This window comes from Pogoniulus pusillus, chromosome 2 (genome assembly GCF_015220805.1).
Source record: "Pogoniulus pusillus isolate bPogPus1 chromosome 2, bPogPus1.pri, whole genome shotgun sequence".
Taxonomy (NCBI): domain Eukaryota; kingdom Metazoa; phylum Chordata; class Aves; order Piciformes; family Lybiidae; genus Pogoniulus; species Pogoniulus pusillus.
The window spans coordinates 40,720,035-40,732,246 of record NC_087265.1 but is presented as its reverse complement, the minus strand read 5'-3'; the positions used below and the strand labels follow the sequence as shown (position 1 = coordinate 40,732,246).

At 45.4% G+C, this 12,212-nt stretch overlaps 1 protein-coding gene across 1 annotated transcript; it reads left to right on the top strand.

The window, feature by feature from the left end:
* Positions 1-1,316: 1,316 nt before the first annotated feature.
* On the top strand, positions 1,317-3,422 carry HOXD4 (homeobox D4). Its single transcript, XM_064167293.1, has 2 exons — positions 1,317-1,734; positions 2,139-3,422. The coding sequence occupies exons 1-2, from the start codon at positions 1,326-1,328 to the stop codon at positions 2,441-2,443; spliced, it is 714 nt and encodes a 237-aa protein (XP_064023363.1). The 5' UTR covers positions 1,317-1,325; the 3' UTR covers positions 2,444-3,422.
* The last annotated feature ends 8,790 nt before the right edge of the window (positions 3,423-12,212 follow it).

The window sequence follows — 12,212 nt, the reverse complement described above, 5'->3', positions numbered from 1 at the left end:
CTGTAGAACCGAATTTGTGTGATATTCATATAGTCACAGATTCGATTCTAGGGGAATATATGGTCGATGCAAAAACTTCACCTTTCTGCAAATGTTTAGAAGTTTAAATACAGACGGAATCAAAAGGCATGGGCGTGCCGAAAACACAGAAATTATAAAAGTTTTGCTGCCTCACTCCTATTTGCTAGGTTTTAGGACTTCTTTTGAAATTTCAGTTGTCACTCAGCCATAACTCTCTCGTGACAGACCATGAATTCGAACAGTTAATCTCACCAGAAGTTACAAATTTTCTGTGGGGGGGGGGGAAAAAATCTACCAACCAGGGAATGAATCTTTGAAAAGGTACTCATAAAATAGCTTGATATGCCAGACGTTAGCAAATTTTTCCTGTCAAGGGTCTAGATAGCATCAAAATATTTACCACAGCAGCAAAAGTAGCATTCATCTCACTGAAATGTATTTATTTGTGCTCCAAGAATTATACTGATGAATGAAGATCGAATTTATCTCGTTAAACCTAAATTTTTAACCTAATTAAATGCCTTCTCCTGTTCGATTGACTGAACTCTAGTGGCGAAAAGTGAACGGTTGCCCTACCATCTAGACGGTTTCAAATACATAGATGTATGGATTCATACATAATATGTGTGCGTTTGCATGTGCACTCGCATACGTACGCCCACATATATACTGAGGCTTGAAAGTGAATGAGGAGTTACTGATTGCCTAATTTAATTCAGCAGAACTAAATTCTGTAACTTTTGGATGACCTCTGAGAGACAAAGACAGGACAGACCTTTTGTACGTCATATTACCCTCTTTGATGGCTTTTCTTTTCCTCTCCTCGTTACCAGTTTCCTCCCTTTTAGCTCCCCTTCAGCTCCTCGCGCCACATATTTCTTTCCATATTTTATTTAAGGTGAGGTAACAAACCCCGGTGGTGATCGCTGGTAGATCAGATGGAGGGGCATCACCCACGGGGGCTGGGAGAAACCAGCTCAGACAAAAGCCTGGCCCTACCTGCGGGCCAGGAGGGCGGCCGCCTCTTCAGGGTCATCCCTACACTTCTGGTACCTGTTTTGGGGGTGCGACCCGCCTGAAAAGGTGTGTGGGGGGGGGTCACTCGGTTACAGGGATATTATGGAATGAAATCGGTGGAAATGCTGAGCTGCGGAGAAATCCGGTGATCGGCTTCTGGCTCCCCATTGGCCGGGCCGGTCACATGCCCGCCTAACTTTATTCAGTTGACAGCAAGTAGGAGGGCTCTATGGCAGGGGAAAAAAGACAACACGAGAAAAATTAGTATTTTCTACCTTCAGAAATTAATGGCCATGAGTTCGTATATGGTGAACTCTAAGTATGTGGATCCCAAATTTCCTCCTTGCGAGGAATATCTGCAGAATAGCTACCTAGGCGAGCAGGGGGCCGAGTACTACAGTGCCTCGCAGGGCTCTGATTTCCAGCACCAGGGACTCTACCCACGGTCAAACTACAGCGAACAGCCCTTTAGCTGTAGCAATGCCCAAGGCTCTGCCGTGCAGCCGCGGGGTCATGGACAGGAGCCATCCGGTCCGGCGAGCCACTTCCCCGGCCCAGCAGAGCATTGTCCACCGCCTCCAATGCCCAACCCGCGAGCCTGCAGCCAGCAGCCAGCCCTCAAAGCCCCAAACGGGTCAGCAGTTAAGCAGCCAGCAGTAGTTTATCCCTGGATGAAGAAAGTCCATGTTAACTCGGGTAAGGATCATCTTCTTACTTTGCTCTTCTACCCTGATTCCGATCCTCCTCAGCGGTGCTCGCTCGAGTCCCTGTCAGGCTCGGGGACGAGCTTTTGAAGCCGAGGTAGCCAATTACACTTGCCATAAATTTTTATTGCTGAGGAAATAGGCCGTTGGCCATGCGGGGCTTTGCCGTGCAGGAGAAAACTCCATTTTAGGAGCCTGCTAAAGGCTCCCAGCCCTACCTAGCTGCATGTGCCTGTAGCGCCTGCCTTAAATTAGGGGGAGAGCAATCCGTGCTTTGTAAGCAACTGGGATAAATCCAGCCCGGCCACATGCTCGCAGTTTATAAGGTTTTCTTTTGTAAAGTCGAACCGGCAAGTGAAGATTAGCTTTGTAAAGTTCTCCGTATTTTTTTCCCAGTGAATCCCAATTACAGCGGAGGGGAACCTAAACGCTCCCGCACAGCTTACACCAGACAGCAAGTCCTAGAACTGGAAAAAGAATTTCATTTTAACAGGTACCTGACCAGGCGCCGCCGTATCGAGATAGCCCATACTTTATGTCTCTCTGAGCGCCAGATCAAGATCTGGTTTCAGAACAGAAGAATGAAGTGGAAAAAAGATCACAAACTGCCCAACACGAAGGGCAGGTCTTCTTCCTCTGGTTCAAACCCCCATTTACAGACTGGTTCCAAGGACCATCAGACTGACTTGACAACTTTGTAGAAGAGGTGAAATTTTCCATTTCATCCTTTGCTTCTGACCTATACTGTAAATGCCTAACACTGCCCAAGCAGAATCTGCGTGTAGCAGCTAAGGACTCGAGAAACTGTCATCTTTCCTTAAGGTACTGTTGTACAAAGGAGACAATGACGCTACTTTGGACTTTATTTTGTCTGCCTCTGCTAGCACAACATATAAAGAGGGAAAAGAAAGAAAGAAAGAAAGAAAGAAAGAAAGAAAGAAAGAAAGAAAGAAAGAAAGAAAGAAAGAAAGAAAGAAAGAAAGAAAGAAAGAAAGAAAGAAATCAAACCAACCAACCAAAAAACCCAAACAACACAAAACCATCATGCAGGCAGTGGGAATTGGGAAAATATTAAATAAGACCTGTTCATAAAAAGTAATAAATCATTGAAAATGAAACTGTCCTGTGTTTCAGTTTTGAATTTGGAAGTGAAGGTTTGATGCTTTATTCTGGGATTTATATTTTTGTCTTTTATATCCCGTGCAATTTCGGGAGGATGTACTTGGGCAAGTTGAAGACAGGAATTTATAGCATAGTCTTTGATTTGAACATAAAGACTGGTAATTGTGAACTTTTTGTGATGCTTTACCTTTCTTGGTGTAATGAAAATACTTGTCCATTTCCATAACGACTCAGAAGATGTGCATAGGAATTAAGTGGAAACGGGTTATTTTATGTACTGATAGTGTTAGAGTATTTATTTATTTGTTATTCAGAAGAGTGAAGATGAAAGAAAAATGGTCAAACCAAAAATTAGAAAGAGGGGAATGAAATGCATCGTATCTCCTTCTCAGTCTCATGAATACATGTATGTTTACTTCCTCTTGAACGTACACAACTTTCTTGTCCCTTTTTTGAATGTCCTTCTTCATGAATAGGAAAAGTGTCCCTGCTCCTTGCAGTGTGCTATCCAGGGCTAACAGGCTCCAAATCTGTTTCTAAAGTCTGCTCAGCTCAGCTCTGTGTTTTAAACCATTGATACCTCATTTAAAACTGGAAGGGGGGGGAAAGCCACACATTATAAACAACAACAACAACAAAAACCAACAAAAAAGTGATTTTTTTTTTTGTTTCTGATACAACTTGTGCCATTCAAAGCTGAAAGCTGAATACTTTCTTTCAACGCGATTTTAAAATACTTTTTTGCCCAAGAAAGACAAACTCTGTGGGTTGCTTTTTATTTAGTCTGAGGGTTGTTCTGGTCTGTTGGGTTGGGTTTGATTTTGCTTGGGATTTGTGTTTTGGTTTTTTTTTTTTTGTGTTTGTGGGTTTTGGGTCCTGTGGAGTTTTTTGGCTGGGTTTTTGTGTATGTGTGTGTGTGTGTTTTGGGGTGGGTTTCTTGTCTGGGGTTTTTGTTTGTTTGTTTGTTTGTTTTTCAAAGAACAGCGATTGTTTCTAAGCAAACTATGACACATGACTGCAACTGTTGGAAATCTCAGCAAGTTGCTTTCAAGGAAAGGGGAAAGGCTTGGATGGAAGCAGAGCTGCCACGGATTTGTCCCTGACTGCATCGTGCCAAAGTTTTAGTGTGATTACCAAATCCAGCCAAACCAGCTCCCTCAGCCACTTATATTTCCGCTCAGGCGATTTAAAATCTCAGCCCTTATCTACTGCACCCTCAGGGCAATCTAGGAGAGGGACCATATCATCGAAATTGTAACGAGGCAATCCCTTTATTAAAGAGAAAAGAGGCAAAGAAGGAAACCCAAAGCAAGCGCTGAAGGGAGGTGGAAAGAGCAGGGAGTGACTTAACATGCCCATCTCAAGGATGGGTGCTTCCCGCGGAGGATTCACTGTTTTCTGGCCTCGCTCAGGAAACCGCTGACCAAAATGAGCGAATGAATTAAAAAATAAAAGGCGAACTTTTCAACAGGAGTGTATTCGGGAGCATTAACTGTGGCCAGCGGTTAATTTCTGCCCTGTTCTCATTCTCAGAAGTCTGCAAAGTGTCTTTAAGATTTGGTCTTTTGTTTTAGATCTTGGAGAAAACTCTTTGTTCTTCCTTAGGGTTAGCCCAGTTCTCAGATTTGCACATGGCAATACTTGAATATCTCCACGTCGTGATATTAAAGATGGATATTCCCGCATTATTCGCATCATTGTTTCTATGACAAAAAGCACCGAGTTCATACATAGTAAAGATGTCCTTTTTTCTGACGCTTTCACGTTGAGAAGCTGAAAAGGTATTTTACTGAAGTTCGGCTAAATTGCAGGAACAGGTTCACCCAGAGGACAAATTTTCTATTCGATTAGTTGTATTTCAGCCGGGAAGAGTGACCTCTAAACCCTTAACCTTTTGGACCCAAACTACCCTTCCCTTTCTCTGGCATGGAGAGCAGCTAGCAGCAGCGCTTGAGGAGGGAATTCCTTAGACGAGTTTTCAAGTTTTGTTACACCCTGTTCCTGCGGTAGCGGCCTTTCATCTCCAGACTTGTCCAAAGGCATCCCCCTGCTCTTCATACGAATCTAGGGATAGGAAAGAAAACAAACAAACAAACAAAAACCCAAACTATAAACAACAACAAAAATCCCAACAAACAAACCCACCCCAACAACCCAAAACCTTTCTGTCTGTTCTCTTCTTGAAAATTCTCATCCTGGACCCCCACTGCTTACTTAAAGTCTGTGATAAGTAGGCTGGGAGCAGGGCAAACGTGTTATGAGAGAGCGAGCTACCATTTTCGGCATCTGCAGTACAGTTCTGGAAAATAATGGCCTTGGATAAACAGATCCTTGCTTTGTGCTTCTTATCAGCCGAGATGGCTCTTGAAGTTAAAGGACCAAATTCTGCTCCCAGATTTCCCTCTCCCGCCCACTGAAGTCAAACAAGGATGTAGCTGCGAGCAGAATTTGTCTCATTGTCTTTTGAAATGTTAATACCTCCAGGATGAGCTCTGGGTTCAGCAGGCACAGATCTCACAACCAGGTTTGCAAACCCTCTTCGAATGAGACTGGGACACTCTAAGTTTAGGTAGCTGTGATTGTGTTATAAACTCGGAAGCACAAAGTACCAAAATAAATATTACCCAGCTGCCAATGGTCTGAAGGGTCAAGAATGTCTGCGATAACGACCAGGAGCACCCACTGGTCATTTTCTCCCGTGGAAAAAGAATCTGAGGTTTATTTTCTGCTAGTTTCTAGCCCTCCTCCGGAGTTATTTTGTGTAGGAAAGAAAGCTGGTTATTTTTGCTTATCATTGGTGAAACGCTTTGCATTTGAGTCTTTGTTAAACCATCGCATTGTCCAGCAATATTCTCATCTCTGTTAAGATGTGATGCTTTCTTTAGATTTGACAATGTTTTGCTGTCATTGATTAAAGCATTATTTATACTAATTGTCACCTGTAGTTTTGATGTGTGCTCTCCATATACATTTGGAATAATAAAAGGCGTAGAAAAATAGATTCTGGTTTGTACCTTGAACAAACAGTCCTTACAAGGTGGCTCTCTCTTCTGTGAAAATTCTGGTCCCTCCCATCATTACAGTGTTAAAAGACGAGTGACTGCATAGCATCCTTCCAAATGTCCCTTTGAACAGGTTTTCTGATTGCCCCAGCCATAATGGTGTGACTCTAGGACAAGCTGGAGTCTATATTTACATTTAGGCAGAAGTTTAAAGTGCCTGTCATCCATTTGCTGCTGCTTTGCATTTAACAAGACCTCCTAGAATGATTCCCGGATTTATGCATGTGTAGTAGGAGGCAGGGAGCCACACCTGAAGTCACCTCGATCTTCACACAGATGTGTGTCTTTTAGGTGAGTTCTGGAAGGAATCAATTCCAACAAGAAATGAAAATTTGAAATTGGCATGCAGCAAGTATCTTTCTCTGAGCAGTAAGCTTCACTTTTTCAGCCGACACCAATGAAAGATTACAAGAAAATACAATCTTGGAGTTTAAACTTTCCCTTGCACCTAAGGCAAACGTAATGTTTTTCTCCTCTGCGTAAGCACCTCAGACGATAACACATACCTCTGGCCAGAAGTCGATTTCACTGTTTTTGTCATAAGTATTTGTCACTGAGGAGTTGTCCTCTCCTGAAGCGTGGTCAAGGCATGAGTCCAAAAAGACAGTTTCTTGCTCAGACGGGGAAAGGAGTGTAGTACACAGAATATGGCATGTTGTGCCCTTACTGTCTGGAGTGCATGGAGGGCAGGGTGCGGGTGCGCCTCTAAGCACACACTCGCTGAGTCTAAATATCGAAGCATATTTTGTGGTTATACCTTCTCTCTCTCTCTCCTGTTTAATGGCTCCTCCTGTTAGTCCCAATACATCAGTACAGTTCTGTATATTATATCACCACTAGTCGTTAAGGTAAGAATGAAGAGGAAAGGCAGAGTCAGTAGCAAACCCCAGTCACTGTACAGTACAGTAAATAGGGACCTCTCGGTGCAGAGCCACATCGCTTCCAACGGCCATGTTTGTCAGCCCTTTCCCCTGATTCTTTTTCCTCCTTTTTTTTTCCCTTTTTTTTTTTTTTTCTCTTCCCCCCCCTCCCCCTTTCTTTCTTTCTCTATGCCTAGAGACCAAAATAATCTTGCTAGGAACAGTCATAACAGGCAGAATTTCAAAGTGCAAGGAAGATGATAAGAATAGATTTCTACAAGTCCTGACCACGTGATTTGCGAAATAATTAATTCAGCACGTCCCTTAAGAAACACGGAGTCGTCATTAATCTGCCAAGCAAAGGACTCTATCAGACTTGAAAACTGAAGAGATCCCAAGAATATAATATACAAAGGGTGCAGTCCTTCTCTCTGCACACCTAGCTCTTTGATAGCTGCCGAAAAGAGACGCCCGGTATGTAAACGTTTTTTTTACTTTTATTCCTTCTTATTTAAGCCTTAATGAACTCAGCTGTCAAACGCGTGACAAATAGGGCACGCTGCTTCCTGATTTCCAGCTCGGCAGCGGCCGGGAGCCGGACCGGGCGCAAGCGGTGACCTTTGCTTCCCAGGGAGTGGGGGGACGAGGGCGAACGCGGAGCACCGCGAAGCACCGCGGAGGAGGCAGGCTGACCGCCTCCCGGGGTGGCGGGGCTGCCCGCGGCCGCCTGCGAGGGGAGGCGCGGAAGGAACAATGGGGCTGTCAGGACAGCCTCTGCCCGGTCCCACCGGTGGAGAAAGGCCCTCATCTCCTTCGACAGTGGAGTCGTAAATTTTGCCGTGCCTCTTGACAGCGGGGCCGGAGCCAAGCCGAGTGAGCCTTCCCCCTGCTGCCGTCCTCACAAAGGCCGGACGGCCCTGGCCCCACTCCCCTGGCCCCGCTCCGCCGGTGCCCGGCCCGCTGCTGCCCCGGCCGCCATCCATCTCCCTCCAGCCTCGTCGCCTTGCACGGGGCTGCGGAGATGCCCGGGCTCATCCAGCCCCCGGAGTAGGTACGCCGCCTTTCAAGTCCTCGATCAATAGTCTGGACTAGAGGGAACCCCGGTTTATACTTTCACACAAAGTCACTCTCTATAAATTCCACAGAATATGGACAATGAGGCTGAGCTCTCCCTGTGAAATCCCAGAATCAGCTGGAAATACTTTCTGTAAACAGGATATTCTTCATTATTCCTTGCTGGAGTAATATCTGAAAAACCCTAGATTGTAGCTTTTTATTACTTCCGTTTCAGTGGCAGGACAGAGACGAAGTTTCCTATGTTATGAATTATACATTCGAACAATAACACGTTAATTCAATTATTCAAAGATGACAAATGTTTATGTGCTTTGGTAGTGACTAAGGAACAGATACGCTACTTGACGAGAGCTCCTATATTTTTATCAATGAAGTTTTATATTATCCTGTTGGTCTGGGAAAGAAATCAAACTCCACCAATAAAATGGACCCGAACATAAATCGCAGCCCTTTCATAAGAGCATTTATTCCAGCATATAGCCCGGGATATTTTATCAGTTTGACAATTGCCGGAGTTGTTGTTATAAATCATCATAAGTAATTCCTGAAAGGGTGCGAGGCTGCTGGGGGGCGGGCGGAGACTGTAAATCTTTCTGTTTTATTGCTCTATGAACATATGCTCCGATTGAAGAAGTCTTAGATCCTTTACTAGAGACAAATTCGCGCAAAGCTGGAGTCCCACCGGCCAAAGGATTAACATTTCCCTAATATTTTTTCAGTCCCACTTACGATGTCTTTATTCTGCTGGCGGTGGAGAAGGTGCTGCTTTCCTGCTTTCTTTCAATCGTCCTCCTTTTTCACGTTAAATTATCTTTTTTTTTTTTTTAAACTCCTTCCCCCCCCCCCCCCCCCCCCCCCTTAAAACCTTACACTCTTGAAAAGACACCCGAGGGGCTGTGAGGCTTTTTTCCAAGGGATTCCAAAGTGCCCTTCAAAAAGGCATTTTCTTCTGAATCCTATCGGTGCTTTTTGCTTGACTGGTGCCCAGATTTCTCCTCGCACTTTCTGTAGAAAGCGAAAGACCTCCCCGTCATCCAAAACAACTGAACAGCAACTAGAATTATGTTTGTCTTTGTGTGTATGTACGCGAGTATGCACAACACTCTGTGAGTGTAGGGGTTGCTGTATGCACACACAGACATGCGAGAGCGGGGGGCTCTGCAGAAGTACCCAGACGCCGAAATATATGGCTGACGGAAAAGGACATAAAGAACCATTACCTCTTACTTGAGGCGAGATTTAAGTGCACCATTTTGAAGAAATATAGGATTATAAATCCGAAGCCGTACACAATAATTTACATTGAACTTATGTTTCCATCGCTGGACTCCAATCTTTTTATAACTGGTTTGCAAAGTCAGGAAAAGCAATGTAATTTAGATGAATGTTACAATGCACTTACGGTTAGTATTGTAAGGTAATACGTTACTGTCACATCCCCGTGCTTTGTATGGTAATGAAATCATAGCAGATGTTAGAGTAGGTGTGGTGTATTTGTAGCTACAGATATGTTAGAAAAATCAAGCAGAGGAGCTAATATAATTTTTTTCCTGTCTAACTGCGATTGTTGGGGAGCTTTGTGGGGACACATGACGGATATACGTCGGGTTTGTTCTGTGTCTGTCTCTTCAGACACAGAGAAGGGAAGCAGGCTCAAACCAAACACACAGACGCAAAAATGTCATGAGTTTTGGTTCGTCTTCTTTTTTTTTTTTTTCCTTTCCCTTTTCTTTCCCCAATGATTCTTTAGCTTCCAGACAAGGGTAGTCTCGGCTGCCCCATATCTTTCCGGTACCGGAGAAGGAGAAAAGAAAAATTCGCTCACGCCAGTGGGCCCCGGAGCCTTTCGGCCGGTACAGGGCTGCTACGGAGCTGTCCCTGGCTCAGGCTTTCGGCTGCAGCCGGTCCCAAGTACCTCCTTTTTCTCCGCCGGGAACTGCTGTGCCCTGGGATCATCCCGCTGAATTCACCTTTACGCCGGCTCTGCCGGTCCGAGGGGTGTGTAAGTGCGGGGGCCGTCGCTGGAGCTCTGCGGGCGGAAAGTGGGCTCGACAGCGCGGCCAGTGAGGGCAACGAGGCCAGTGCGAGCAGCGCATAGTCGAGCGCGGAGCGGAGCGCGGGAGCGGCCCTCCCCGCGCGTCCCGGCGCGGCTGCCCCGCTGAGCGGGGGCGCGGGCGGCAGCGGGGAGCGCGCCAGCTTCGGCCCCGGCCGGCGGCTCCCGCGATCACGTGGCCCATGTGCCCGCATTTTAAGGCAGTGCCTATATTTCTGATTATAAAGGGGTTTCTCCTGCTCGCCCCCAAAATTCATCAATGGCCGCACGATTTAAAACCAAAACAAAACACGAGTCGGCCAATTGCTGTCTTTGGTTCCAGGAGGCTCATGGCTAAAGGGTTGTGTGTTGATTTTTTATTTATTTTTTTTTTAAAGCCCAACAAATTCCGATTTCCAGTCGCTCTCTTTTATTGGTAGTTGAGCTTGAGCCTGTTTTCGTTCTATCGGGAATTCTGGTGTACGGAAATGTCTGTAAAACCGCAAGATCAGGTTTAGGAGAGTATTATCTGCAGACAAAGGGTGGAGGATATATGCTAAGAACTGCAAGAGCAGATCCTGAAAAGTGAGGAGTCCAGGTTTATGATAAATTGATACACAGGTAAGCAACTGCATGACAAAATGGGACCTTTAACCACAGGGGCTGCGTTATCGCCTTTGCTCAGAGACTGTTTGGAATTTACAATCTCTTCCCATAACAGCTGCAAATGCATGGAGTGGTCTCCACCTTCTTGAATGTTTTAAGCTGCATCTTCTTTTTGTTACGGTCTCTAAATAAAATGCGGATTTCTCCCAAAGGCTTGGGGAAGACGCTTATTCCTGGCCTTTTCCCAATTTTCCGTGGTTTCAGGAAGGGAATTACAAATAAGCAAAGAAACGAGGGAGAGACAACTTTGCTAGATGCTCCCATTGCCAAAGTAAGATTGAGCATCGCGCTAATGCGTTGCTGTGGATAACTGGGCAGGGGGTAGCCGTGTTGATTTGTAAAGAGTGATTTAAAATAGGCTCATCGGTAATGTAACCCCTACACAGGGTCCTTTAAATATTCCTGCCAAGTGCTTTCACGAACCTTTTCCCCTCGCTGTGCATTCGTGTTCCTCAGGGGCTGTTGTTTTCCTCTCCCGGTTGTTTCAGTGTTGATATTACCTGTATGCTCATGCCTTCGAGTTACACACGCTGTTTGAAGCACGGTTTGATATTTATCTGCCGAGAAGTTTCATGCCCTGCGTTTGAGCGGTTTGATCAATAAGGCAGTGGGAAGGTGCCTTGGGGTACCGATGCCGCTCTGGGCTAACTGGGGAGCTGGGAACGGCCACACAGCCTTCCCGCAAACATTTGCAGCTCAGCTCCCTCTTGGGCTGTTGGAACCAGCCCGTCTCTCCCAGGAGCGCCTGTTTACACTTACTTGTGGCCTGTCTGGAGCTCGGGTGAACTGTCGGTTATGTTTGTTAGAGAGCCCCCACGTAAAGCTCTGCTTTGTGCTGGCAAGCAGGAGTGTAGGAACCCTGTCTGCCCTGAATCACTCGGGCGAGTCCCCATCGGAGGCCAAGATGCCTCGCGGGAAACGGGACAGGGAGATGAGGACGACAGAAAGTCGAGGTGGGATTTTTTTTTCTCCCCCTTCCTGTTACGTGATGCTTTCCTCGATCAGAAGTCAAAGGCAGCGAACATTTTTCTTAGCCGTATGCCTCCAAGCTGCTGGCCTGCCAAGTTAGTCAGCTGAATCCAATTACTGAAAGCAACATTTCATTTGGCTCGATGGAAGCACTCACTTATAACTTCACCTAAAATTTCAATAATACCTATATTGAGCCCATACCTAAATAATTCTGAAGATTTCCCTGGACTTAGCTCTGCCAACTTTTCGGAGGCCAGCTCTGCAAGAGCGGTACTGGGAGCAGAGCACAATCCCGCTTTCTCTTATCTGCAGACAAAAAAAGAACAACAAAACTTTGGGACCTATTTCTGTGGCCCTGGAAATCTCAGTAGTTGGCCAAGCTCTAGCCAAGTAAAGCACGTCTAGAGCAAGAAAAATATCTCTTGTAAGGCTGAGGAGCTGCTTCGGAAAGGGACGAGAAGTCGATAATTAATCAGGCACAAAATAAAAACTTACCGTGTTAATCAACAGCATCTAACAATGACTCGGTTTGCAATATTATGATCTCTTTGCTCAGGGGCTAAGGTGCAACCCAATTTGTGCTGCCTTCATACACCCTGCAAAGTGCTATTTCTAATGAACTGTCTTTAAAAAAAATAAAGCACTTAAAGTTGACGCACGCCCACGTGAATATATTATA

Excerpts from the sequence above, each read along its gene's own strand:
- HOXD4 (XM_064167293.1), top strand. The coding sequence starts at position 1,326 with ATGGCCATGAGTTCGTATATGGTGAACTCTAAGTATGTGGATCCCAAA. Across the intron at positions 1,735-2,138 it reads GAAAGTCCATGTTAACTCGG|TGAATCCCAATTACAGCGGA; the intron begins GTAAGGATCATC and ends TTTTTTTCCCAG.